General features: G+C 54.9%; 2 protein-coding genes across 2 annotated transcripts; one reads left to right on the top strand and one right to left on the bottom strand.

Annotated features, from left to right (window-relative positions):
* Positions 1 to 2,000: 2,000 nt before the first annotated feature.
* Positions 2,001 to 14,495, bottom strand: WRAP53 (WD repeat containing antisense to TP53). The gene is made up of 10 exons (XM_047832338.1): positions 13,135 to 14,495; positions 12,901 to 12,999; positions 12,525 to 12,636; positions 4,241 to 4,329; positions 3,922 to 4,012; positions 3,696 to 3,828; positions 2,936 to 3,144; positions 2,639 to 2,742; positions 2,362 to 2,496; positions 2,001 to 2,247 (listed from the first exon to the last, which is right to left on the bottom strand). The coding sequence occupies exons 1-10, from the start codon at positions 13,533 to 13,535 to the stop codon at positions 2,001 to 2,003; spliced, it is 1,620 nt and encodes a 539-aa protein (XP_047688294.1). The 5' UTR covers positions 13,536 to 14,495.
* A 162-nt stretch (positions 14,496 to 14,657) lies between these two features.
* On the top strand, positions 14,658 to 26,901 carry TP53 (tumor protein p53). Its single transcript, XM_047832341.1, has 11 exons — positions 14,658 to 14,807; positions 22,683 to 22,784; positions 22,924 to 22,945; positions 23,040 to 23,294; positions 23,726 to 23,912; positions 23,994 to 24,106; positions 24,341 to 24,450; positions 24,728 to 24,864; positions 24,952 to 25,025; positions 25,298 to 25,404; positions 25,942 to 26,901. The coding sequence occupies exons 2-11, from the start codon at positions 22,711 to 22,713 to the stop codon at positions 26,021 to 26,023; spliced, it is 1,161 nt and encodes a 386-aa protein (XP_047688297.1). The 5' UTR covers positions 14,658 to 14,807; positions 22,683 to 22,710; the 3' UTR covers positions 26,024 to 26,901.
* Positions 26,902 to 27,645: the final 744 nt, after the last annotated feature.

Here is a 27,645-nt window from a genome sequence, read left to right as displayed (position 1 = left end):
AGCCCTTCCCGGGGCCGCCTGCAGGCGCCCTACGCCCCCGGCCCACGCTCCAGCGCCCCGGGATCGCAGCGCCGGCCTAAGTGGGGGACTGGGGCGGCCGGGGGCCGGGCGGGGGCGGCATGGGGCGCCGCACGAGGGAGCGCGGGAGGGGCGCGAGCCGGAGCCCCAGCCTCGCCGGGATTGAGGGCAGCGGGCTAAGGGAGGAAACCAGTCCCGAGCCCAGGAGGGGGGAGTTAAAGGAGTGGCGGGGAGGGGGAGAGGCTGGCGGAGGGAAAAGCCGGAGCTGGAGCGCGCGGCGGAGCGGGCGGCGGAGCCCGCAGCCCACGCCCCCCACGCCGCCCTCACCTCGCGCACCTCCCGCCCGCCCCGCCGCCGCCGCCGCCGCCGCCGCGCCCCGCCGCCCCGCCCCGGCCGCCCGCGCGGCCCCCCGCGCCCCCTTTGTCCCCGCCGCCCCCCGCCGCGTCTCCCCCGCCGGCCCCCGGGCCGCCCGAGCGGCTGGAACCTTCCGCTCTCGGATCCAGAAAGGCCCTCGCCCTCGCCACCCGGAGGAGCCCGGCCCCCGTGGCTCCCGCAGCCGCCGCCTCCTCCCCCAGCCCGGAGCGCCGCCGCGGCTCCCGGCGGGTCTGGAGAGAATAGTAATAACCTTGAAGGCTCCGCACTTTGCGAAGTGGGCTGAGTTGGCCGTCGCGACTACCTGTGTCGAGTGGGAGGGGCAGAGCCGCAGGCTCCCCATTGCAGGGGCGGGGGGGAGAGAAACTGAGGCTCGGGGAGGCCCCGTGACTTGCCCAAGGTCACACGGGGAGTCTGGGGTAAAGGCGGAAACCCAACCCAGGTCGCTCAACTCCTCCTCCTGGGGTCGTTGTTTTTGTTTTTTTTGGTCCCGGGCTCCTGGGCCCTCTCCTGTTACCTGGGATTGGGTGGAAGGCGAGGGTTTGAGGGGGTAAACTCGGGCCCTTCTTGGACGGCTGTGGGGAGAAGCGGGGCTGGGGGAGGGAAGGGAGTACCTTTCCCCAAACCCACATTCAGCCGGAAGGGCTGTTTCCAATTATCCTGGGGGAAGGGAGGAGGGTTTGCCTTTTTGGGTGTAAGAACCCTCCCTCGCTTTCAGCATCTCTGGGCAGAGGTGACATTCCTCTCCCCTCTGCCGTCACAGGCCCCCAGTCCCTGCTCTCTGATGGTGAGGTCCCAAAGCAGATCCCCCGCTGACAGTCTCTTCAGAGCCCCCTTCTCAGTGTCTGGCGAGGGAGGGGGTGGGGCGGAGGCACTGCCTGAAATAACATACTCCCCCCCCCCCACCCCAACCCCCAATCAAGCGGATGGATGGAGAAGCGGGACCAGGGACAGCTGCCCAATGGAAGACTCCCGCCCTTGTCCCGCATCTATCCGAAATACGGAATGTGACGCCTGTGGTTTCTCGGGAGGCACCTTTACTCTTTCGTATGTGTCCTTGACTCTGGCCACTCAGTCGCCTGCCTCCTGGGGGAGTCCAGGGGAGAGGCGGGTGCTCCTGCTCCCCTTCCCCCAGAGCTGAGTAATGGTCCCTCTGCTGCCGGATGGTGGTAAACAGTGTCGAGCGCGAGTGAGCGGGTGTCTTGTCTGTCACCGTCTGCACAGTCTCACGCAGTCACACCCAACAGTCTGACACACCGCTCCTGCCACTCCTGCTCAGCCACCGCTCACCCTGACCCCTGCCGCCCCCACCTCGGGACCGAGATTTCAAACAGGTTCCCCCCCTTCAGTTTACCGAGTTGCCTAGCAACCGGCCAGTCAATGGCATGAAGCCCCACCCCCACTCCCTTGACTTCACACCGAGCCCCGCAGCCCCATTGGCTCCCGCCTAGTCCCACCTCTCAACCCCGGTGTCGGTGTCGGTGTCGGGAAGGAGCCGCCAGCCCCCACCGCTGCTGGACAAGGGGGCCCACCTGTACCCCACCCGGCCCCATCCCCAGCATTTGCCTCCCCCCAAAGACACAAAGACTCTGGTACCATATAAAACCTTTTTATATCAACTCGCCCCCACCTTCCTCTGTCCCTCCCTGTCCCTGCCCGGCCCGGTGAGCGTCAGCGACCCCGGTGTCCGGGCCCCCCCCACACCACCAGAGCTGAAGCTGACTTTCAAAGCGGACGTGGCGCATGGAAAGCAGAGGAAGGTCCCCCCGCTGCTCCCCTTCGTCCTCACTGTCCGTGGGCTCCGGAAACACGCGCTGACCCGACGCGGTGGCCAGCAATGGCAGGCTGGGGTGCAGGCTGCAGGGAGAGACAGGCAGCGCCTGTCAGCATCCTGAGAGAGGACGCCTGTTCCCTCGGCACCCCCGTCCCTCCCCAGCCCGAGCCCCAAGATCTGTGGCATTAACCGACGACCTCACTCCGTTGGTGCAGTCCTTCTGGGGCAGAAAACTCAGCACTGGCTCCGGCTTCCCCTCGCGTCCGGCCCCGCTGGTGTCCCACACGGACACCGCCCCGTTGGTGCTTCCGCTCACTAAGAACTGCCCGGTCCTGGGGAGAAGACAAGCCTGTTGACGCGGAGTCATCACCCCTGGGGGCAGGAACCCCTCACGGCCAGGGGCTGGGACCTACGGCTGGGCTCTGACATCCCCGGGGCACTGGGACCCTGGGCAGGAAGGACTCGGTCACTCACGGGTCCAGATCGAAGTAGACGCGCTGATTGGTGGTCACCTCTCGACTCAGGGACCACAGTGGATGACCGGGCTGCCGGAGATCCCAGCACAGAAGCTCAGCGTCCTGAAGACACAGACCAGGGGCCTGGAGTCCATTTGCCCTCCCGCACGAGACGTCCCCGCTTCCCCCAAAGTTTGCAGACACTCCCTTAGCTCGGCTTAGTTTTTTCCCACGTCCGACCCCAACACATCACAGACTGCATCCCCATTGCTGCCTTCTGTGGACCCTCTTTGGGATCTCGGGACGTGACCCCTACCTTGCGGGCTCCTGAGAAGAAGCGGTTGCCGTCGGGGTGAAAGCAAAGGTGGGTGACGCCTCCTTGGTGTCCTCCCAGCAAGGCAAGAGGGGAGCCGTCGTCACAGGCATACAGACCCAGGGAACGGCCGTAGGAGCCACAGGCGTAGAGCGGCTGGGCTGGGCTGAAGGCTATGCAGGAGATGATGCCACTCTGGCCCTGCTTTTTTGCTAGAAAGGGACGGAACAAAGTCGGGGACGGGGCAAGGACGCCAGACATTAACCGGGCCGATCAAGGGTACATCTCTGTCTCTTGCTGCACGTGCAGGGAACCAGTGCCTCCCCTGTCCCGTCTGCCTCAAGCAGGCTAAAGATCCCTGATGCTCCCCAGATCCTTCTATCCCCGCAAAGGACCTAAACTTCTTCCTCAAGACTTATTTCTTCCTTCTCAAATCTGTTTCTCCTCGAAGGGATGGAAACCTAAAGGCTTATAGGAAAATGAAATCCACCTCACTTCCAATTTCCCAGAGAGACCAAGATTTTAGAGATCAAGAGGCACACGGCCGACAGGGCACGGGCTCAGGAGTGAACCAGGTTGACCTTGGGAGAGTTTCGCCCCCTCCCTGAATCTGTTTTCTCCTCTGCCCCCCCGAGTACGACCTGCCTCCCTGGGCTGTACTGAAGACGACGTGACGGGCCCGGTCCCCCGGCTCACACGAGGCCCCTCTGCACGGGGCAGTGTCCTCCCCCTTCCTCCTCCCCTGGGAGGCACAGATGCTCACCAAACGTGGCTCGGACCTCGCAGTCACGGCCAGGCCGGGCCGTGGAAAAGACACGCACGGTCCTGTTGAAGCCACAGAAGAGCTGGGAGCCGTCCGGGGAGAAGCAGAGCGAGTGGGCTGCCGTCAGCTCGTCCTAGAGGCAGGAAAGCCGTGCAAACAGCCTCAGGTGGCCCCCGGGAGGGAGCTGGGCGAGGACGAGCCCTGGGACGGGCGGGGAGGCCCCTACCAGGTGGTTGTAGGCACGGAAGGAAGCCCGGAGCTGTCCGGTGAATGCATCCCAGATGTGAATGGGGTTCTCCCGGCTGCTGCTGGCCACGCTGAGAGAGACACGGACACTGAGGCCCCGGTGCTGTCGAAGGAAGGGGAGGAAGCCAACTGGCCGGCCCTCTCAGCCCGCATCGAAGGGTACAGCAGCCTTCCCTCCTCCCGAGCCCCCTGCCAGTCCCTAGCTCACTCTCCGTAGAGGATCCCCTTGAAACTTGTGGTGGAGGGGGGGAGGGACGATGAGAAGGGAAGGCGGAGGGGAGGCAAAGGACATCACTTACTAGGAGGTGTCTGGCTCGGCTGAAGACATCAGCGAATACCAGCAGTAATCGTAGATGGTGTCACCTTCCACCATTCGAAGGACGGGGGCCTGGACAGAGATGCAGGAACGCCTGGGTCACGGGCAGGAAAAGGAGGCAGACTCGTGCTATGGAAGCCTTATGCCAAAGGGGGACTGTCTGTCGGCACTTAACCGGGGGGAGAAGGCAGATGGGTGTCGATACGAAGAACAGAATCCTGATCTCAACGTTCAAGGATCAGCTCAGACTGTCGTGTCGGATTTGGGCCACCAAATGCCATACAGACTTCTTCTTTTGCTTTTTAAACACTTAAGAAGAAACAAGCCTGGTGGCTCAGTTGGTTGAGCCTGCATCTGACTTCAGCTCAGGTCATGATTTCACAGCTCATGAGTTCGAGCTCCACATCAGGCCCTCTGCTGTCAGAGGGGAGCCCGCTTTGGAGCCTCTGTCCCCATCTCTCTCTCTGCCCCTTCCCTGCTTGTGATGTCTGTCTCTCTCAAACAATTCTTAAACTTTATTTTTTTAATTTTTGTTTTGAGAGAGGGCATGAGCGAGGGGCAGACAGAGAGGGAGAGAGAGAGAGGGAGAGAGAGAGAGAACGAAGGAGAGAGAGAGAGAAGCAGGTCTTATGCTCACCCAAAATGGAGCTCAAACTCACAAGCCGTGAGATCATGACTGAAGCCGAAGTCTGATGCTTAACCAACTGAGCCACCCAGGTGCCCCAAAATACATAAGCTTAAAGAAAAAAAGGAAGGAAAAAAGAAAAGAAAAAAGAGAAAAGTAAAGAAAAGAAACAAAAACTACAAGCCAACCATTGATACCAATATTTACTGAGCACCTACTAGATGCCATTAGATCCTTTAAAAAATTGTATTAAACAGTTCAAACATGCAAAGAAGTATATTTAAAACTTCCTGTGACTCCTCCACCCAGCTTAAAAAAGGAAAATACAAGACAGTTAAAACTTCTTCCCAAGGACACCCTCCCTCAGAGGTATTCGTGCATTTCTTTAGAAATGTATTCATACAAGAAACACCCAGACGACGACGTCGTCTACCATGGTCTTTCGTGGCCTTTACCTTTAATACCGATGGTACCAGACCTTTTGCATCCCTTTGTGACTGGGGGATTTCACCGCAGTGACACGCTTAGCTCTAACTCAGGCACCTTCACCGCTGGGCAGCACCCCCACTATCCTTCTCTGCTGACAGTCACCCACGTTTTTCCATATGTTGGGTGGAGGGCTTTGAACATTCTGGTACGCGTGTGGGAGGGCCTCTCCGCAGCTTCTGCCAGATGACCGGGCTCTATGGCACCCACTCTGCCAACTCTGCCGGATGGGGTCACCCGTTGGCCCAGAGGGATCATCCGGATTCACTCTCCCACCGCCGCCGTGCGGCGTGCAAGGGAGTGCCCGTGGCCCCTTGGTGCGGCCAGACCTCCAAGTTTTTGTCAATAAAAGGCTGTGCTGGCGCCTGGGGGGCTCAGTCGGTTGAGCGTCCAACTTCAGCTCAGGTCATGATCTCATGGTCCGTGAGTTCGAGCCCGGCGTCGGGCTCTGCACTGACAGCTCGGAGCCTGGAGCCCGCTTCGGGTTCTGTGTCTCCCTCTCTCTCTGCCCCTCCCCTCCCCTGCTCGTGCTGTCTCTTTCTCTCTCAAATATAAAATAAACATTTAAAAAAACTTATTTTTAAAGGCTGTGAAGTAGAATTTCACTGGACTACGAGGTTGCCTTTCCCCCATGACCACTGGGGTCAGACGTTCACCTACGTTCAGTATTCGCTTAAGCACACCTCTTCGTAAGTTCTGCTCACTTTTCCAAGTTACTGGCTTCTCCTTACTGATCGGAAGGGAGTCTTTCAATCGTCTGGGTAACAGCCCTTTGTCAGTTATTTGCTGGCCCTCGGCGCGATGTCACGCACCCATGCCCTCAGCCCCCGCTCCGAACACACACGTCAGGCCGCCTGGCACAACGCTCCGCTCACACATCCCACGGGCACCTCACACTCGGCTTGTCTGTGACAGACCCGGCTTCCGCCTCCTTCAAACCTGCTCCCCCCCACCCCCCCACCCCCCGGGCCTCCACATCCAAGTGTGGAAGCCGCAAATCTGAGCGGCAGCCTTGACCACTCCTACCCCTCACCCACTTTCCACTCCTGGTCCAGCCCGCGCAAGACCAAGTAGCGGCCGGCGATCCTAAATCTTGCCTGGTCCGCCGCCCCGGGGTCTCTCAAACGTGTCCACGCCCTTTCGTTCCCACCAAAGCCACCGCCTTCCTGCCAGCATTTGTGCGAGTCTGCGTGTTCTCCGGGCCTCCCCGCACCGCCACACCCCAGCCTGCCCGCCCGTTCTCCACGCTGCAGCCACGTGCGGGCCACGGAGACCTCATCGGGCTGGAATCCGGCCCTGCGTCACTCTCCTGCTTAAAACGTTCAGTGACTCCGGGTAACCCTCAGTATGAGACCCGATCTCCTTACCAGGTGTTGGCCCCTACCCACCTCTCATGGCGCACCCCTCCGCACTCACCCCTTTAGAATCTCCACATCCCGGTGGGACTCCCGGCTCCCAGAAGGTGCCAACGTACCGTACTCCCGATCTACAGGCTTTCACACACGCCAGCATCCAGGTCTGGAATGTTCCTCCTTCGCTCCCCTCAACAATTCCTCCTGGCTGAATGCCGATCACGCTTCCGGTCTCTCAGAGGCGTCTTCCCCTGCGAAGCCTTCCCTAACCCCTCTTGCGGAGCAAGGAGCCCCGCTCCGTGTTCCTACAGCCCTCTGCCCCTCGCCCTGCGTCGTACCCATCTGAGGAGGCAACAATCACACCTGTCCGGCTCACCACGTTTTCCCCAACACCTAGCGTATCATCGGCAGTCAGAACGAAATGTTCTGATGAGCGAAGAGAGAAGACAGTTCCAGTAACGTGAGGTCCCCAATAGTGACCTGACTTAAAGCGGGGACAGTGGAGTAGGGAGAAGCAGATGGAACCGAGAGATAAGGGGACTCGATGGGCGGAGGGGGGGGAAGGGTCAGGGAAAATGAAAGGATGAGACCAGCCTTCTGGTCTGGGTACCTGACGTCACCACGACGGTAGAAAGACTTGGGGTGCACAGGACAGCCATGAGGTGCCCATGTCCCTGGTGAATGAGGGAGACCCGAACGGCACAAGCCTCAAAGGAAAAGTTTTTACAAGAGAGAGCGCAAGTGGCTGGATGCAGCATTTGGGGGATGAGGACAGCCCCCCTCCTAACCTGAGATATGCAAGTTCCCCTGGGCAGGGCTATAGGGAGCGAAAGCCTCGGGCAAGGGCCCCAGGGCAGGGACAGAACTCAGGACTGAGGCTGGGGAGTTAGGGATAGGAGTTCCAGAAAGCTCCGTGAAAAGGCACAGAAGGGAGGAGAGGAATTAAGAAAGCATGCTGGGAAGAAGAAACAGGTGCATGGAGGGAGGGGCGCCTGGGTAGCTCAGTTGGTTAAATGTCTCGGCTAAGGTCATGATCTCACAGTTCGTGGTTCAAGCCCCGCATCTGAGCTGTCAGCGCAGAGCCTGGAGCCTGCTCGGATTCTGTGTCTCCCTCTCTCTCTGCCCCTCCCCTGCTCGCACTCCGTCTCTCAAAAATAAATAAACACTAAGAAAAAAAAAAAAAAGAAAGAAACAAGCGTATGGAAATACTCAAAAGTGACCTCCTCCCATTTCCCCACCTACACTAACTGTATCCATTTCCAAATCCTAAACTTGCAGACACATGAAGTGTAATCTTCTGATGCGTGCACTTGTAATACAACTGGTACACTCACACGGCTAACAGCAGTTTAAAAAAAAAAAAAAAGCAGAAGAGCTTTTGAAAACAGACTGGGTATCTGTCTACAAGATGTAGACCAAATATTGATACTTTTGACCTAGAGTATTTCTTACTCATCAAACTTCTCTTAGGAAAAGAATCTCCGTCAAAGCACATGAAGACGTTCACTGAATAATTTAGGATACAAAAAACCTGGAAACAACCCAAATGCCCAAAGCAGGGGAATAGGTATGAAAATCATCAATCGCGGGCACTCGGTGTAGTCTCATACACCATTAAATACGGTAACTATGGAGACCGAAGCACCACGGAAATCACTTAGGAGACGACTGTTAACGAAACAAAAAAACAGCGTACAAAACCATCTACAGTAGGGACACAACCACACAAAAAGCCTCCGTACTGTACAGGCCGAAAGAAGAGGGGATCATTTAAAGGCTGAATTTTGTAGAGTGGTGGCTGATGATGCCTTTTCTCTTTTACCATTCCCGTTTTTCTTAAACGAATGGTGCAATAAATTCTCAACCTGCCACGCTTCCAGAAGCTCTTCTAACGACCCCTGCTCCTGAGCTCTTTCGGGACGGCCCACCATGCCCAACCGGCCCCCGAGACAACACCTGCAAGAACCGGGCCTGGAGCGCCCTGTATGTCGCACAGAGATCGCCAACAGGGGCGGCCTCTGCCTGTTAGGTGAGCGACCAAGCCGTCCCCGGGACTGGGCCCCCATCTTCGAGGTGGCCGTCACCACTTTCTCTCGTTCTCCTCCTCCCCAGGGCACACCTCAGGGACAGAAGGGGGCGGGGTGAGTGTCAACCTTGCTCACTGTAGCCATTTCCAAATTTTTTTGCTTCCCCGAACTCCAGCTTCTCCGCATTTAAAAAATATATATTTATTTATTTTGTGTATGTGAGAGAGAGAGAGAGAGACAGAGAGAGAGAGAGAGACAGAGAGACAAAATCCCAAGCAGGTCCCATGCTGTCAGCTCAGAGCTTGACTCCAGGCTCCATCCCATGAACCACTAGATCGTGACCTGAGCCGAAATCAAGAGTCAGATGCTTAACCAACTGTGCCACCCAGGCGCTGCCTTAAGCTCTTTTTTAAGATTTTACTTTTAGGGACGCCTGGGTGGCTCAGTCGGTCGAGCGTCCGACTTCAGCCCAGGTCATGATCTCACGGTCCGTGGGTTCGAGCCCCGCGTCGGGCTCTGTGCTGACAGCTCGGAGCCCGGAGCCTGTTTCAGATTCTGTGTCTCCCTCTCTCTCTGACCCTCCCCTGTTCATGCTGTGTCTCTCTCTGTCTCAAAAATAAATAAACATTAAAAAAAAATTAAAAAAAAAAAAAGATTTTACTATTATTTGAGAGAGAGAGAGAGCGCAGGCCGCGCGAGCAGGGGAGAGGGGAGGGATGGGAGAGACAGGAAGAGAAAGTGGGAGGAGAGAGAGACAGAGAGAGAGAGAGACAGAGAGAGAGTCTTAGGCAGGCTCCAAGCTCAGCACGGAGCCTGACTTGGGGCTCAATCCCATGACCCTGGGATCACGACCTGAGCCAAAATCGAGACTCACACACTCAACCGACTGAGCCACCCACGTGTACCTTAGGATTTTATTTTTAAGTGATCTCAACGCCCAACGTGGGGCTCGAACTCACAACCCCGAGATCAAGGGTCACCATGCTCTACTGAGCCAGCCAGGAGCCCCAGCCGTACTTCTTGCCAGCACGCCGGCCCCCCACCTTTCTGTCACCCTCCCTGATTCGGGAGACCGATTCACTGCCTCGCTCCCCGCAGATGCTCCTGTCACCGCACCATCTCTGGCCACCGTCTCCCACCCGGCCAGGTAACTTGCTCTCTTTCCACCACGACAATTATCCTGCTTCATCAAAAACACATTTATGATCCACCTCCTTGTCTGCTTTCCATTCGAGTCCGCCGCCGCACGGAAGCCCCCGCAGACGCTCTCGAGACACCCGCCTTTCTCAGCCGGCAAACCCCAGCCACACCAGCCTCCTCTGCCACGCTCGACCCAGCTCATACCCGCCACCGGTGTTCAGCGAATACAGAACAGGCGCTGGTTCGTACACGTTCTGCTGACTCTTTTACCGCTCCCGACGGCTGTGTGGGGTGGGTGCTATTGCTGTCATGCTCATGTCACACACAGGAAAAACAGGGTCGATTCGCTTGCTGGGAAGCGACGCACAAGGAAGTTAGCAGATCTCACCTTAAACGGACGGCAACAAATTCCTAGCGGGCGCTGAGCACAGAACAGCGACGTTACCGCATTCCTTGCCGGTTTGGATCTTCGACTCGCCGGGACCGGTCATCCCCGCCTCCTGCTCTCTCCCCACAGACCCCCTTCCTTCAGCAGGTCAGCTCCCTCTCTGCTTCCCTGAGAAGCCAAGAGAGGAGACCCAGAAACCCTCTGACCCCCAAACGGCTGCCTCTCTTCCTACCTCGAGACAGCGTTCCCCACCGAACCAAGTCCTCTGATGGGCTCCGGATCCTGTCCTCGGCCAGCCTCTCGGGGACCTGTTACCCCCCTCTCCCCTTCAGCATCAATTCCTCCGTGTCTACGGGGTTATTCCTGACGCTGCAGAAGCACCCCGCGAACCCTTCTTAGGCCCCACATTCCCTCTGGCCACCATTCCGTTTCTCGACACCCTCCCACAAGAAAACTTTCCAAAGAACTGTCTGTACCTCCTCCTCTACCCACTCTACCTGGGCTCCTGCCTCCCTTGCTTTTCTCAAAGCCCTCCCGCTAAGGTCACTAACGCCTTCCGCCATTCTCTGCGTCTCGCCCTCAGCAGCATCAGACCTGACCCTGCCTCGGCCTCTGCCATCCGTCCCGCACGCCACCCCCATCTGCTCGAGCGCTCCGGGCTCTGTGTGAGCCTCCTCCTCCTCCAGCCACACGGTCCTGACACTGAATCGTATACAAGATGCCAGATCCCGTCCACGTGCTCCTCCACTTCCCAAAGTACATCCCAGCCCCGGCTTCTCCCCCAGCTTCACATTTCACACAGACCTAAAAACGCTTCACTCGTCTGAGGCCTCCTCCTGGTTCCTCCTCTGAGTAAATCGTACCACTGTCCCCCGGGCTGCGAGAACCTGGACATCGCCAGTGATCGCTTCCTTCCCTGTACCGTCCACGTCCTACAAAATACACTTCAAACCCATCCACACCTCTCCACGTCTCCTGCCACCGCCTGGCCCCAGTCACCACCGTCTCTCACCTGGACCGTGATAAATGCATCCTGATGGATCTGCCTGATTTCACTCTTGCTCACCACAATCCGCTCTCTAAACTTTGGCCATCCCTTCACTTTCTGTGTGTGTGTGTGTTTTAACATTTATTCATGCTTGAGAGAGAGACAGAGAGCAGAAAAGGAGCAGAGAGCCCAATGCGGGGCTTGAACTCACGAACCGTTGAGATCTTCACCTGGGCTGAATGAAGTCAGACGCTTAACGGACTGAGCCACCCAGGCTCCCCACACTCTTCTGTCTTAAAACTCTCCCCTGGCTTCCCAAAGAAACCCCAAGTGGCCTACCCACCAGATCCAACCCGATATGGGTTGTGGAATCCGTCCTCACCACAGTTGCCCCCTCACTGGCCTCAGTCCAGCCACACTGGCCTACTTTCCGTTCCTTGAACACACAAAGCTGCCTCTTAGCCCTGGGCCTCTGTAAAATCATTGCCTCTTCCCGGGACGTTCTTCACATAACTGACCCCGTCACCCTTCACGTCTCAACTCAACCGTCTCCTGCTCAGAGCTCCTTCCTGACCAGTTCATCTCAAGTGATCTCGTCTAGGGGCACCTGGCTGGCTCGCTTAAACGTCTTGATCTTGGCCCAGATCGTGATCTCACAGTTCATGAGTTTGAGCCCGCGGTCGGGATCTGCACTGACGGTGCGGAGCCCGCTTGGGCTACTTCTCTCCTTCTCCCAGCCCCTCCTCCACTTGTGCACGCTCGTGCTCGAGCTCTCTCCCTCTAAATAAACTTAAAATACGTAAGTGAGTAAAGTGGCGTCCTCTGGTTACTTCCTCCTCGTTCTATTTATTTCCTTCACGCCACTTGCTATCCTTTATAACGCACTTCCTCGTTTGTCAGTTTCCACGTTTGTCGTCTGTCTCCCACACAAGACAGCAAACCAGCTCTTCCGTCTCCTTCGGCACTTTATGCCGGCACCAAATACGGTAACTGACACGTTGGCAGTCGTTCAATAATTATCTAAATACCGCCACGACAAACCCACCGTTCTTTGATGGAAAACACACATTCACGAGTAAAGAACGGGCAAACGCCACCTTAAATATCTCCGCGTCCAGGGTAGAACGTGCTACCTGTGAACGTTCGTGAAGAAACGTTCTGTTTGCGATCAGGAAACACGTGGGCTCAACTTTCTCCAGCCACGCGCAGGACTGACACGTGCAGCGTCCGGTGACGGGACAGAGGCAGCCCCTACCCTTACCATTTCTGCATATTCCAGCTGTTCCCCCTCATTGTACAGCTCTGGGGGCAGGTTATAAATACGCAGGATGTTATCAGCACTGTTGGTCAAGATGCAGGAACCATCAGGGGCCCTAGAAATAGGAAAGAGTTAGAAAGCTGGGCAGAGCTCTATTTTCCAAGTGCCAGGCTCCCTCTGGGGGTAGGTAAGCACCCCAAGACCCTGAGAAAAGTGGAAGACACATATTTCTAGGTGAAATGTAAGCTCAGTCCAAGAGGAACTTTTACTTTCTTCCCAACTCCCACCTCGATGGGCTCTTCTCCAAGATAACTGGAGGTCTTTTTATGGTAAAAATCCTGGGCACGGTTATCCCCCAGCCCCATTACCCTTAACTTACCACTTACAGCCCTTCAAGAAGTTCTCGGGCTGGGTGCTGAACTCCGACCAGGAACCACTGAGAAATCGAGGTAGCTGGGAGAAGCTATAGCTCCAGGTGCTGGAAGGAAGATGGGGAGACAACAAGGCAAGGGGGAAACGGGCCTGGTGAAGTGGGCCCCAAGACCCGCGAAGAAGCACACATCTCACGCTCCCAATCTCCTCGGATCTCTGCGTCCACGCCATCACCACTTACCTGAATCCCTCATCCTCCGGAGGAGCTTCCTCAGACACACCTGCTGTGGGCTCTCCGGGCCCCAGCTCCGGCCTGTCCGTCTCTTCTGCAGGAGGGCTCACATTCTCAGAAAGTTCTGGCTCCTCGACTGGAGGGCTCGGCTCCCTAGGAGTACCGAACCCCGTTTCCGGGGGAGCGGAGATAGAAGCTGAGCCTCCCTCTCCCGTCTCCTGGGAACCAGCTGAACCGGCCTTGGGATCTGGGGACGAGCGGGGCGGCTCGTCCCCATCGGCCGGCGGTGGTACCAGTTCAGGGTCCGGGTCTTTATCCGTCAGGGAAGCTTGAGGAGAGAGGCGGGCCGGGGCGGGGGCCGGGGCCGGGGCCGGGTCCGGGGCTAACACGGGCGCCTCTGGCGTGTTCATGCTGCCGAGGACGCGCGGCCACACTGGCCTCGGCCGGGCAACCCTCGCCCCGCCGCAGAGTTCGCAAGGCTCCGGACGCCCAACTGGAGCACCTACCTGCGCCTGCCTCCTTCCTCCGGGAGGGGGCGGAAGACCCCGGGAAGGCGAGGCGGACACAGGGACACCAAGGTGGCAAGCTCGGCGTTCCTCAACCCGCTCGGTCCCTAAGAGCCACGCGCTCTCGCGGGATTTGGCCGCACCTTTCAATTGGACCTCCGCCTCCCGATCGGATTTCGCGGGCGACCCGGGAGAGGGGCGGGGCAAACACGTAACAGGTCACGAGGGTTTACCGTACCCATCACGCCCTGGGGCTCCCGGTGGCTGCTGGGTGTTGTAGTCCGAAAGCTTCCGCCTCTGTTTGAAGGGCTTGAGCTCCCCCTGCCGTCTCCCTCCGTCACTCTTAAAGCACCTACTCCCCCCTCACCTGCAAGAGGGCGCTAGCGCTATACTTGATTTTGATCCTTTTGCTTCTCATTCGCCAAATTCCTCACACTTCCGTCTCTTTTCATTCATTAAGTAGTTATTATTGAGCTCTTCCTTGCGACCCAGTACTGTACCAGGCACTGAGAAATACAACAATGAGTAAGATAGCAGCACAAGGGTTCTGCCCTCCCTAAAAGGCTTACGTTGCTGTGTATTTAAGGCAAGGGACACATCTTTGCAGAGAGCAGCAAGGGCTGTGAAGGAAATTAAACAAGATGGTGTGATACAGAGTATCTGAAGGAATACGTTGAATTGGGATATTAAGGAAGTCCTTCCTAAAAAGGTGGCATTTTAGCCGATGAGAAGAAACTATCCAGCTATCTGGGAGAGGGATGACAAGTGTCTTTCTTTCTTCCACCTTCATATTTGACACAGTGGCGGGAGTCTTCCAAAATGGTTTCCACCGATTCTGCCCTCCCAGTTCTGGCTGGTCGAACTTCCCCACCCCAGTGTCAAGTAGCTGCAGCACCAGCACGACGAGAATCCTGTCTCACTCCCACCGCCTCCCGGCGAACTGCTTGCCCTTACTTGTCATGGCGACTGTCCAGCTTTGTGCCAGGAGCCTCGCGGGGGTTGCTGGGATTGGGATTTTCCCCTCCCATGTGCTCTGTCTGGCGCTAAAAGTTTTGAGCTTCTCAAAAGTCCAGAGCCACCATCCTAGGCGCAGGTAGCTGCTGGGCTCCGGGGTCCTCTGGCGTCCGGCCTCGGAGCGTGCTTCCCAGGACGGTGACACGCTCCCCTGAGGTTCGGGTAAGCTCCTGCCTGAGCCAGATGAGTCCTGTCTGAGTCACCGGCTCTTGGCTCCGTGTATTTTCAGCTTGGGAGAATTGTGGGGTCTGGGGATGGGGCACTGGGGACTTAGCGATTTGGGGGAATGGACGCTTGGTTGACGGCACCGACATAGGAATGCAATGTTGGGAGGCCTCGGTGTGGATGATGGGGATGTTAGGACCAGCCGAACTCAGAGCTGAACAGGAGAGTGGGACCTTCAGCCGGCCTAAAGTGTTCTTCCCCCACCCCACCCCCATCCCAGGGCTGGGTGTGGGGAACCCTGAAATAGGACGCACAAAGCATCAGGATATGAGACGCTCGGATCTCGGAATTTGGTTGGGGGACCCGTGATCCGAGATTTTAGGGCCCACAGCATCCTGGTGGAACCTCGGGCTCCATTCCGAAATGATTATTCGGGGGATGATCCGGGAAGCCCAAGCTGCTCAGGTCCCATAACTTCCGGACCTTTGTCCTTCCTGGAGCGATCTTTCCAACCGGTCCCCGGCTCCGCTAGATGGAGCAAATCCAATTAGACTGTCAGTTGTGGAAGTGGGAAGTGCTCGACGAGAGATTTGCCCGCGAAGCCCGGGAGGACTGTCCGGGCCGGAGAGGCCCACGAGCCCTGTTATTGTTTGGCTCTGCATTTACATTTTGCCACTTGCAGGAGCGCTTCCGGTTTCTTTTTCCGGAGCAGTTCACTGTGCACCCGATGAGAGGGCATAGAGAGAAAATGTCATTCCGACAGGCTCCTCTAACTTGCGGAGGGAGGCTACTAGCCCCCTCCTCTACTTTTTTTTGTCCTTCCCCGAGCTACTTAGCAGCCGCTTCGGGGAGGGAAGGGGTATTTGTTTTGATGCAAACCTCAGTCCCTCCCCCTCTTTGAATGGTGTGCTCCACCCCGTTGCCTGCCATCTGGACGGACGCTACCATTGCGTGCGACGGGGTTTTAAAAAGCGTGCCGAGGGCAAGCCCTGGGTATTTTCGAGAATGGGTACGTTTGAGAATTAAATGGTGAAAGCGGCCGACGATGCGCGGTCCGTCTGTGGCGGAGACACGGTTTCTCCGGCATCCGGCTGCAGCCCAGCCATTCCGATTTCGGACGCAGAGCGAACGTCGCGGGGGCGGAAGGGGCGGGCCTGGAGGGGGCGGGGCCCGCCGAGCCGAGCGGACTGGGGGCCGGCCTCCCGCCTGTCAGTCACTTGGGGCGCGGTGTTTCCAGCCTGCGCTCGCGGTCGGCGCACCTGCTGCGTCCTGGACCCCGCGCGCGGTGCTTGCGTGCTGCTTGTTCCGAAATTGGGGTAGCGTTTCCGCCGACTGCAATTAGACGAGTCGTGGCAACTAACCACCGCGTAAAGCCCGTCAAAATACACATTGTCATCGCCCCGGAGAAGGTGAACGTGCCTCTCTTCCTAGTCGATCTCTGACCCTCATCTTTGGGTTCTGTCACCAGTTTTGCCCTTTGGAGAACGTCCTGTAAATGGAATCACACAGTATGTGCTCCTTTGTGTAGGCTTCTCGCCTGCAGCGTAATGCCTGTGACATTCACCCGTGTGACATTCCTGCGTGTATCAGTCTTGTATCAATGCTTTGCTGCTTTGTATTTAGCCTACTCCATTGGATGAATAAACGATGGATTGTTTATCCATTCTTCTTATGATGACCCTTTGAGATGTTTCCCGTTTGGGGCTATTCTTAATAAAGCTGCTTTTAACATTCTTGTACAATTTTTTTTTTTTTTTTTTGGACGACTACTTAGGAGTGGAATTGCTAGGTAAGAGAGGAGATGTAAACTTGCAAATTCCTATATTTCAAAGCGGTTGTCCCGTTTTGCATTCCCACCAGCAAGATCTGTCCTTCCTCACATGTGTGTGGTCTGTCAGTCTTCCTAATATTGTGCACATCGTTGTGGTGTTCATTTGCAGTCCTCTGCACTATGATCCATTTCCACCTGCTTATTGGCCATTCCTACGTCTTAATGGAAGTGACTCTAGATCTTTCCCCCCATTTCTTTAAGTTGGTGTATGTGCTGCTTAAAAATTGTGTTCAGTTGCAGGCAGTTCTTTATACATCCTGGATAGGAGTCTTTTGTCAAGTGTTTTCTCCTGTGTTTGACCTGTTGCTTGCCTATTTGTTGAAGAGGAGCAGCAGAAGATTCTTCTTTTATCTTTCAAATATTTTCTGTGACCTGTTTAGAAAAACCTTTGCTTGACCCCAAGGTCATGAGATACTCTAGGATATTTTTCTCTAGAACCTTTAGGGTTTTAGGCTTTATACTTAGGTCTATAAGCCATAATTAATTAATTTAAAAATAATTTTTATCATGATGGGACATACGGGTCAAGGTTTTGTTTTTATTTTTGGTTTTTCCTATATGGGTATCCCGTTCTCCTAGCTCCTAACAGCCTTCCTTTCCCCACTAAATTGCTTTTAATTGGAGTGTTTGGCCCATTTAAATGTAATGCAATTATTGTAAAATTTGGGTTTACGTCTGCCACCTTAATGCTATTTTCTATTCTATTTCTCCTTTGTTCTTCTCTAACTTTGAGGAAGAAACAATACCAATCTAACACAAACTCTTGCAGAATAAAGAAGAGGTAACATTTCCAAACTAATTTTAGGATAATCCTCAGAATCCTGATACCAAAACCAGACGGGGACATTGCAAGAAAAGAACATTTAGACCCGTATTCCTGCTAGCACATATATATGCAAAAATGTGACAAGTTTTAGCAAATCAAATCTGATAGTATATAGAAATGATAAATACATCCTGACCAAGTGGAGTTTATCTCTAGACTGCAATGATGATTAACATTCAAAAAATCGATCGGTGTAATTTGCCATATTAATGGATTGAAGGATAAAAATCCTATGATGATTTCCACAGCTGCATAAAAAACACTTGACATCATGCAATACCTTTCCATGATAAAAAAGAAAAGCCAACCCCCCACCAAACCAGAAAAAGGAAAACTTAGGCTGTTCAAAGGCACCTCCAATCGAGTTACCATCAATACATAATAGCGAGAGACCAAATGCTTGTCCTCTAAGATCAGGAAATAGAAAAGGATTCGACTCTCACCCCTTCAACATTGTACTGAAGGTGTTAGCCAGGCTAATAGAAAATTCATTGAAAAACCATCATGAAGGGCACTGCCTGGCTGGCTCAGTCGCTAAAGCATGCAACTCTTGGCCTCGGGGTTGTAAGTTCAAGCCCCACGTCGGGTGTAGAGATTACTTAAACAATAAAATCCTTAAAAAAAATTTTTTTAATGTTTATTTATTTCTGAGACAGAGAGAGACAGAGCATGAACGGGGGAGGGGCAGAGAGAGAGGGAGACACAGAATCGGAAACAGGCTCCAGGCTCTGAGCGGTCAGCCCAGAGCCCGACGCGGGGCTCGAACTCACGGACCGTGAGCTGAAGTCGGATGCTTAACCGACCGAGCCACCCAGGCGCCCCTAAAATCTTTAAAAAAGCAAAGCTACCATGACTGATAAATGATTATAGCACGGTCACAGGTTTTAAAGGTAATATACATAAACTGTATTTTTATATAATGGCAACCATTGAATCTGAAGTCAGAAAATGAATTGTAAAAACAATGCCACTTATGGTAACATCCGAAACATGGCATCCTGGGGATAAATTGAAAAAAAAAAAGGGATGAGAGTTCTATACTAAAAACTACAAAATATTGCTGAGAGAATTTATGGAAGTTGTAGATAACAGAGTACCATATTCATGGATGGAACACTCAATAGTGTTGAGAGGTCAAAAGCGATTTAATTCAATCCCATGCAAAATCTTAGCAGGTTCGTTTGTAGAAATTGATCAGCTGACTCCGAAATGAAAGTGTAGTACAAAGTTGGAAGTCTTAAACTACCTGACCTCAAGATTCCTATAAAGCTACAGTCGGACGACAACCATGAACTAGACTAGAGCCCAGGAAAAGACACATGAGTGTGGTCAAATGGTCCTCTACAAAGGCCCCAAAATGAATCCGTGGGGAAAGGAAAGTGAATAAATGGTGCTGTACGACTGTTAGAAGGAAATATGGCAAAGTATCTTGGGCTTGATAGGGCTGGGTCACAAGCTTGTATCAATTTGTCCAATTTTGCTATCTAAATGGTAAAATTATGCATTTCGACTTATGTAGATTTTTTACCTCAGAAACATGGGTGGGCTTCTGGGGAGCAGCTAGACATACGTTTGTGAAATTGTCCAGAGTATTATGTCATTTCCTTCTTTAGCTTTATTTTAGAAAAATACACAACACTTCTATTCCCACCGAATAAGTACACCAAACAATTATAACAATATTTTGTCTTATCTGAGTCCGTATGTTAATTACACACGTATGACTACCATCTTTTCTTTATTTATTTTTTAATTTTTTGGAGACAGCGCAAGCAGGGGAGGGGCAGAGAGAAAAGGGCAGAGGAATCCGAAGCGGGCTCTGCGCTGAGAGCAGAGAGCCCGATGTGGGGCTTGAACTCACAAACCGAGATCGTGACCTGGACCAAAGTCAGTCGCTCAACCGACTGAGCCACCGGGGCACCCCCTTTTTTTTCTTTATTAATCAAGCTAGAACCCTTTGACAGTACCCCCCCCCCATAAGCATACATATCCCCCTTTCTCTGAAACCATTACTATCCTATCAAAACGATCAGAGCTCACCAGTAGGTTGTTAGTAGTTAAACTTGGGGGGAGTCAAAAGATACACTCGGATTTTCAACAGCACAGGGGGTTGGTACCCCTAACCCCCACCCACCCTTGTTCAAGGGTCAACTGTAGTCTTTGTATTTTTAATTTACATGAACTACGTATGTTTTACTGTGTTTGACTCTTCCCCACCTCCCGCCCTGCAAATTGTATTTTTTTTTTAAATTTTTTTTTTCAACGTTTATTTATTTTTGGGACAGAGAGAGACAGAGCATGAACGGGGGAGGGACAGAGAGAGAGGGAGACACAGAATCGGAAACAGGTTCCAGGCTCTGAGCCATCAGCCCAGAGCCTGACGCGGGGCTCGAACTCACAGACCGCAAGATCATGACCTGGCTGAAGTCAGACGCTTAACCGACTGCGCCACCCAGGCGCCCCAATGTATTTTTTAATCCACAGTTTTCTGAGCTATATCTAGTTACACATATACAAATAAATTCATTTCCTTAAATTGCTGTAGTAAATTTCTCTTGTGAGGATACCACTGTCATTTAGCCACTCCCTGCTGATAGTAACATTGTTTCTTATCACCTGCCATCTGGGAACCATACTGAGGAACATTTTTGCGCTAGCCTCCCGGTACAAAGTAGTAAGGTGTTCCGTTTTACCAGACGCTGCCCTGACTACTTTCCAGAACCCTCTTTTTTTTTTCTTCCCCCCCAATCAAATAGCTTTCAGCCAAAACAAATGTTTTTGGCACAAGGCTCTGGATGAAGCCCCGGGGGTTGGGGGGGACATAATTATTTAGAGCTTGGAGGTGGCTGTGGACAGCCCAGGTTCAAATCCCTGGCCCTGAGCCCGGGTGAGTGACTTAATTACTTTAACCTCGGGTTCCCTCGGCTGATGACACCTACCTTACAGGCTTCTTGAGAGGATTAATGAGATAAGCCACCGAAAGCAGTGGGCCCCTGTGGGGATTGATTACAAACAGCAGCCATTGTCATGATGGTAGTGGGGTGGGCCTGCCCTTGGAGTCCCAGCTGAGTTTATGGCCTTCCCGCCAGGGATATCAATGTCAAGTCCTGCCTCCCCAGCCATTCGGAAAGTCTGGTTCCGCTTCTGACAGTTTCATTTAATGGCCCTTGAGGCTCTTCTCCGTGGGGAGTACCTGCTCTGAAAAGGTTTCCTAGTGATTGTGCATTTTCGAGAGAGAAACATTGAGAATTTAGTTGCTGCCCAGGACCAAGAGAGGGAGACCTCTGTCTGTGGGGCTGTGTCCCTCCCAGCGGGACTGAGTCTCGGACTTAACCGTTGTGGCACATTTTGGGCTCTTCCTACGCTCCAGGCACTTTGCTCAGCTCCTTACATCATCCGTAATAAGTAAGGTGCAGTTTTAGAGCAAAGGACACTTAAGGCTCCGAGAGGTTAAGTAACCCTAACCCTAACCCTCACCTCCCCAAATCCTGCGAATATTAGGTGGTGCGCCTGGGATGCAGGCCTAGCCTGTCCGGCTCCCGAGCCCGTGATCTGTCTGCTACAGCTGCTCCATGTTCCCTGGTCCTGGGGACCTTTCACTAAACACACAAAAACTCAGTGCCTTGCATGGGAGGAAGCCAAAAGGCTAGCCTGTTAAGATAGGTAAAGTCACGCAGCAAGTGTAACAGTGCAATTTCAACCCTTCTGACTTCTGAGCCCCCTCCCCGTTCTCTTGAGCTCCCTTCCATAAAATCTCAAAGTTCTTTTGATCACTGATGGAGGAGGGGTCCTGGTCCGTCCCCACAAATTAAGTGTTTGGGATCACTCCCCGCTGGGGCCCTCTCTTGCTTCCTTCCACGCACGTGCGTAGCCAATACCCCCGTCAGCCAGCGTTAGCCGCCGTGACAGGTAGCCCTTTGCCAACCTCTTAATCCAAGGACTTTTGTCAACCCAAATCTGCACCTCCAGCCTTAACTGATTACAAAAGAGGGCTCTGCAGAGTCGTCTGTGACGAAGCAAGCATCTTACTCCTAGACGTTTGAACGGTCATTTTGAATAAAAAGCTCATTCATTCGTCTGTGTGTCGGGCACGCAATTCACTTCACCTCTCGCTGGGACTCGGGCTTCCTCGCCTGTCAGGTGACCGAGACAAATGAGACGAGGCGCTTGAAAGGATTTCACAAACCGAACTCACAAGAAAGCGCGCCCTGGATCCCACGCAGGTGGAGGCGAATGTTAAGGGAGATTATAATGGAAAAAGCTGCTTGGGACGAGGGTGGGAGGTGATAGTTTGTCAAGGCCCTACGAGACAGCAACAAAAAAGCAATGAACCTGGACCCACGCGGCAGGTGTGTTTTCTCGCAAAGCTGATAAACTTGGAGTCAGGGAAGGTGTTACGAGATGGTGGCAAGTGCCCCGGCCCGGACTGGGACCACCCCTCTGAACTCGCCTGCCCCTTGGACCGCTCACAGCCCGTTTGCTCATGGCTTGGGCACGACAATTCACTTACAGTTAGAGAGCCCAACCAGACGCAAGGCATATGGCATTACCTACGTTGCTGAGGTGAGCACAACAGATAACGTGGCTGCACTGAGGAAGTTTCTAGTCCCCCAGAGGCAACAGCCGAAAGGAATAAGCAAAGGTGTCTGATGGCATACCACCCTGGAATTAGAATCAGATGACAGAGTTTGGCTGGTGGTTCTTTGACAGGACACCTGTCAAAGGTTCTTGAACCTCACAGTTCGTGAGTTCGAGCCCCGCGTCGGGCTCTGTGCTGACAGCTCAGAACTTGGAGCCTGCTTTGGATTCTGTGTCCTTCCCTCTCTGCCCCTCCCCTGCTCACGCTGTGTCCCTCTCTCCTTCAAAAATAAATAAGCATTAAAAAAAAAAAAAGAAAGAAAGAAGAAGGCTTTGTGATGAAGGGATCTGGCGGGGAATGTCAGGGGTCCATGGAGGGATCGTCCCCCAGGTGGAGGGAGTGGCTGACATTCACTTCATCCTTCTTACCAAGAAAGAGCAGAAGTAGGGTACCCTTCCACGAAGGCTCATGGGTTCAGTGGTGGGAAGGTTGGGATTCCCTCTCTGGGTACCTTTGTGTCTGGAGGACATGTGCGAGGGGCTGGCAAAGGGTCGGGCAGGGGCAGCCCTGTTCCCGGGAAGACGGGGGACCCCGGGGTTGGGTGTGTCTCAGGTCGGACCCTCCTTCCCTCCACAGCGGCCGCACTGTCCTCCCAGGGGCCACAATGCAGGAGCCGCCGTTGGAACTCACCATCGAGCCCCCTCTGAGCCAGGAGACATTTTCGGAATTGTGGAACCTGTAAGTGGGGGGCGGGGTGGGCTCCCTGCCAGCCCCCCAGAACCCCCCAGTCCTGCCCACCCACCCCATTCCCCAGCCCCCCGGTGGAGCCTCTGTAGAAAACAAACCCCAGCACTGACGTTCCGCTCTTCTCTTTCAGACTTCCCGAAAACAATGTTCTGGTAAGGACTGGAGGTGGGGGGTTGCTGGAGGGGGACACTATAGGGACAGGGGCCGGAGACCTGGCCCTCTGACTCCTGCCTCTCCCCCCTGCAGTCTTCCGAGCTGTCCTCAGCGATGAATGAGCTGCCGCTCTCGGAAGATGTCGCAAACTGGCTGGATGAAGCACCAGATGATGCTTCCGGAATGTCAGCGGTTCCGGCACCAACAGCCCCTGCGCCAGCCACCCCTGCGCCAGCCATCTCCTGGCCCCTGTCATCCTTTGTCCCTTCGCAGAAGACCTACCCGGGCGCCTATGGTTTCCATTTAGGGTTCCTGCAGTCGGGGACAGCCAAGTCGGTTACTTGCACGGTCAGTGGCCCTGAGGGGCCGGTTTCCAGGCCGTAGCCCCCCTGGCTTTCTCTGTTCAGAACTTTAGGATTCCTCCTCTCTTACCTTCTTGTCAGTCTCCCTACATCTGACCTATTTAGTTTGGCCTGTGACCTTTGGCCTTGCCCCTGCCCCAAAGTTGACATTTCCCCTTTGACCTTGGGCTTCCGTCACCCGTCCTGTTCCACTCAGCCTCGCTCACGGGGCCGTGGAACTTTTCTTTTTTCCTTCACTCCTTCCTTTCTTGGCTTTTGTAAGTGAGCTTCTGGGATAAAGACCCCCAACCCCGCCATCCGGAACCACCTTTCCCTCACGGCTTCCGGTTGGTGTGTAAGTGGTGCTGGTGCATGTGACCCCCCGCCGCCCCAGGCACTCGTCCCCTGACCTGTCCATCCCTTCTCCTTCCCTCACAGTACTCCCCTCCCCTCAACAAGCTGTTTTGCCAGCTGGCGAAGACCTGCCCCGTGCAGCTGTGGGTCCGATCGCCGCCCCCACCGGGAACCTGTGTCCGCGCCATGGCCATTTATAAGAAGTCAGAGTTCATGACAGAGGTCGTGAGGCGCTGTCCCCACCACGAGCGCTGCCCTGACAGTAGCGATGGTGAGCCGTCGGGGGCTACAGATGGGGCAGGGCCTGCTGCTAGGGTCCCCCGGCCCCTGATTCCTCCCCGATTGCTCTCAGGTCTGGCGCCTCCCCAGCATCTCATCCGAGTGGAAGGAAACTTGCATGCCAAGTACCTGGACGACAGAAACACTTTCCGACATAGCGTCGTGGTGCCCTACGAGCCGCCCGAGGTCTGCTTTGGCATCTGGGGTCTCTGGGAGGAGGTGGGGGAGGGGTTTGTCAGCGGCCGTCCAGGTGGGAGATGGGGGGGGGGGCTTTCTCCTTCTTACGCAACCTCCCCACGGCCGCGTGCGGTGTGCACAGCCAGCCGGGTGGTCCCCAGTGCACGGTTGAGGAAACCAGCCTACACACTGCAGGCCTGCCCGGCGCTGGGTGGCCTCACTCGGCCCGATCTTCTCTCCCAGGTCGGCTCTGACTGTACCACCATCCACTACAATTTCATGTGTAACAGTTCCTGCATGGGGGGCATGAACCGGAGGCCCATCATCACCATCATCACCCTGGAAGACTCCAAGTAGGGACCCGCACGCCACCCTGCCCCAGGCCACTCTCTCCCGTGCTATCGCCCGTCCCGTCCTTCCTGCTCATTCCCATCCCCGCCTGTGGAATCTCCTCTGCCGTCCCCCACCCTCCGCCTCCAAGTTTTCCTTTCTCTGGCTTTGGGACCTTCTCTTACCCGGCTTCTCGATACTCCTTAGGCTTTTAGGCTCCACGTAGGATGAAGGAGGTGGGGAGTAAGGGGGGCCCCATCTCCCTCACTGCCTCCAGCTTCTGTCTTCTTACGTGGGTAGTGGGAAGCTGCTGGGACGGAACAGCTTCGAGGTACGAGTTTGTGCCTGTCCTGGGAGAGACCGGCGCACTGAGGAGGAAAATTTCCGCAAGAAGGGGGAGCCTTGCCCTGAGCCGCCCCCTGGGAGCACTAAGCGAGGTAAGCGGGCAGGACGAGAGGAGGCAGGGAGGGTGCAGTTCGGCTCAAAATTTACTCTTCTCTCGCCGTTCCTCACCTCTTTCCCAGCGCTGCCCCCCAGCACCAGCTCTACTCCCCCACAAAAGAAGAAGCCACTGGATGGAGAATATTTCACCCTTCAGGTAATCAAGGGCGGGATGCTTAACCCATTGAGCCACCCAGGTGCCCCGATTCCTTTGAAGTTAATATTACTGGGTTGAAGATTTGTTTCAAAATGTGGTTTTCTGCTTGACTGCTTTGCCTGCAATTAGGGCGTTTGCCAGTAGGGGGCAGTGGTGCCTTAAGACAATGGCTGAAGGTTGTGCCTAACTTCAGATCTCCAGTCACAAGGTGCGTTAAGTGGTACTGTGACTTTCGCCCTAATACTTCTTTATCCCCCTCCTCCCTGCCGCAGATCCGTGGGCGTGAACGCTTCGAGATGTTCCGAGAGCTGAATGAGGCCTTGGAGCTGAAGGATGCCCAGAGTGGAAAGGAGCCAGGCGGAAGCAGGGCTCACTCCAGGTGAGTGACCTGGGCCCTCTCCCAGCCCCACTCCCCTGCCTTCCTGCCGCGAAAGGCCACAGGACTCCATTCTAATCCCACTTTCAAGGCAAAAAGGAACTGGTGCCCTGACAGTGGGACCTGCCCTGCTCGGTCTTCCCCCAGTTGTATCCTGCACCCCCTTTCGTGCCTCTTGGTCATTTCCAGCAACCCCTAGCTCAGAGCTGGGGTCCCAAAAAGAGGCCTGATAACCATGTGGGAGTATGAGACACCGCAGGGTTGAGACAGTTCCCCAGCCCTGCCGACCACCAGCAGGTCTGCGTGGCTTCGCGACTCCCTTTATTGGGCTCAGTTTCCTTGTTTGTCAGACGGGGTGGGGAAAGACGACGACACGACCCAGAAGTACCCCGGGTGCTCGGTAAACACATCCGCGGGTGGTGGTGACCATTTCAGCTTAAATTCCCCTGCTCCTGCCTGGGGCCCTTCAGAGCCTGGATCTGAGACACGCCTCCCACTCACTGACGTCATCTCTTTCCCTGCCCCTTGTCTCGCCAACAGCCACCTGAAGGCTAAGAAGGGGCAGTCTACCTCCCGCCATAAAAAGCCAATGTTGAAGAGAGAGGGGCTTGACTCAGACTGATGTCCTTCCGCTTCCGGTGCCGCCCCCCCCCCCCCCCCAACTGACACCCTCACCCTTGTCCTCCTTCCCTGGCATTTTTGGGACTTGGGAGCTTGAACACACAAGCTTGGTCTGTTCCCCTGCTTGGTACAGGTATGCCTCGGAAACACCATGAATTTTTCCACTTACCTTAGCCTAAGGCTCCGCTAACAAAGTTGGCCTACGTAGTTGGTTAGTAGGGGGAGGTGGGACCTTCCAACCGAGTTTTTTAAGATTTTTTACTATGAGGAACCGTGAGGGAGGTAGGAGAATGTTCCTGCCTATAAAGAGCGTTCTAGAACCAATCATACGCTGGGCCGCAAGCCCAGTTCTCTACCATTTTAACCAGCTATTGAATTTGTCCTGATTTTATTGTCCATTTTTATGAAATGCTAATAACCATACCTACCTCACGGTGTTTGTTGTGAGGGTTCACGAAATGATACATGTCTTGCCCCCAAACAGGTTTTTTTTTATTACACGATGTCTGAGACTTGGTGCCTTCACGGGTGCTGATTCCCTAACGTCCCTGTTGGTGGATGGGATGATCAAGTTCCTACGACCGGGACAGCTGGTCAGGGGTCCCCCTCCTTGCTGGCCCGGCCGAATCCTGTCTTCCCTCTCGCCGAACCTCACTTCCTAAAAGGAAGTCTGACTCTGTCCTACGCCCGCGAGGGATCCGATCCCTGGTGTAGGATCTGTATCTGTCAAGGTCTGTTCCCTGCCCCCGACTCCTCAGGATCAATTTCTTTTGCACTCTTCGAGGCACATCTGCGTATTTCCCCACACCCTTCCCCCTCTCCCCTTTTTATATCCCCTTTTTATATTGGGTTTTATTTTACAATAAAATTTTGCTAACACCTGTGTGTCTGAGGGGCGGGTGCCCGTGGAGGCTGCGTGGGGCCTGCCGTGCCGCAGGGGCGAGTCAGGAGGTGATGTTGGGAGGCAGCCACCTGAGTGTCCGGGGAGTGGGGGCTGGGGGGGGGAAGGGGGGTGCCACGCCGGGGTTCCGGGAGGAGAACAAAAGCTGGAGACTGGGTCAGTCTGCGGGCTGCATGACAACAAGGGAGGGGGGGACTCCATTCATAACTCAGGAACCAACTGTCCCTCCTCCCCCGCCCCCCCTGCCCTACCAGGGCTGGCACAAGGTTCTCTCCTGCCCCTGCTTCGAGGATTGGGCTGCTGCCCCCCTCTGTCAGCCTCTCACCAAGGATTATGGGATTTAAATGTCTGATTTAGCAAGCCTGAGCCTCTGGGGTGGCCATCTGCTCACAAGAAAGGGGCAGGATACCTGGGTCCCCGAGGAGGAAGATGGTGGGTGCCGTTGGATGAAGACAGCCGGGGAGGCCTGCCAGCCAGGGTCCCAGGAAAGTGGGGGCGGCTAAGGTGAGGGCCGGGGTGCGGGGCTGGGGCCTTCCCGGCATCCCCTCATCCTGGGCCTCAGGCCAGGCAATTCAATGAATTGAAGCTTTAAACTCTGCCAGGAAAACCTCAAAGGGCTTCTTGGGGTAGGGAGGAGAGCTGAGGTTGGGGAGCTCTGCTCCCCCGCCTGTCCTGTTCCTCGGTGCTGCTGGCTCCCAGGGAGGGGGGCTGGGGGGGGAGCT

The sequence above is a fragment of the Prionailurus viverrinus genome, chromosome E1, assembly GCF_022837055.1.
Source record: "Prionailurus viverrinus isolate Anna chromosome E1, UM_Priviv_1.0, whole genome shotgun sequence".
Taxonomy (NCBI): domain Eukaryota; kingdom Metazoa; phylum Chordata; class Mammalia; order Carnivora; family Felidae; genus Prionailurus; species Prionailurus viverrinus.
This window is presented reverse-complemented; position numbering and strand designations above follow the sequence as displayed.

What these genes read in the sequence shown, in the direction of transcription:
- WRAP53 (XM_047832338.1), bottom strand. Translation starts at nt 13,535, where the DNA reads ATGAACACGCCAGAGGCGCCCGTGTTAGCCCCGGACCCGGCCCCGGCC. An exon ending in GTCTACTTCGATCTGGACCC is followed by an intron (nt 2,497 to 2,638) that starts GTGAGTGACCGA and finishes TCTTCTCCCCAG; the next exon opens with GACCGGGCAGTTCTTAGTGA. An exon ending in GACTGCACCAACGGAGTGAG is followed by an intron (nt 2,248 to 2,361) that starts GTCGTCGGTTAA and finishes CTCTCCCTGCAG; the next exon opens with CCTGCACCCCAGCCTGCCAT.
- TP53 (XM_047832341.1), top strand. Translation starts at nt 22,711, where the DNA reads ATGCAGGAGCCGCCGTTGGAACTCACCATCGAGCCCCCTCTGAGCCAG. An exon ending in CCCTGGGAGCACTAAGCGAG is followed by an intron (nt 24,865 to 24,951) that starts GTAAGCGGGCAG and finishes CCTCTTTCCCAG; the next exon opens with CGCTGCCCCCCAGCACCAGC. An exon ending in GGAAGCAGGGCTCACTCCAG is followed by an intron (nt 25,405 to 25,941) that starts GTGAGTGACCTG and finishes TCTCGCCAACAG; the next exon opens with CCACCTGAAGGCTAAGAAGG.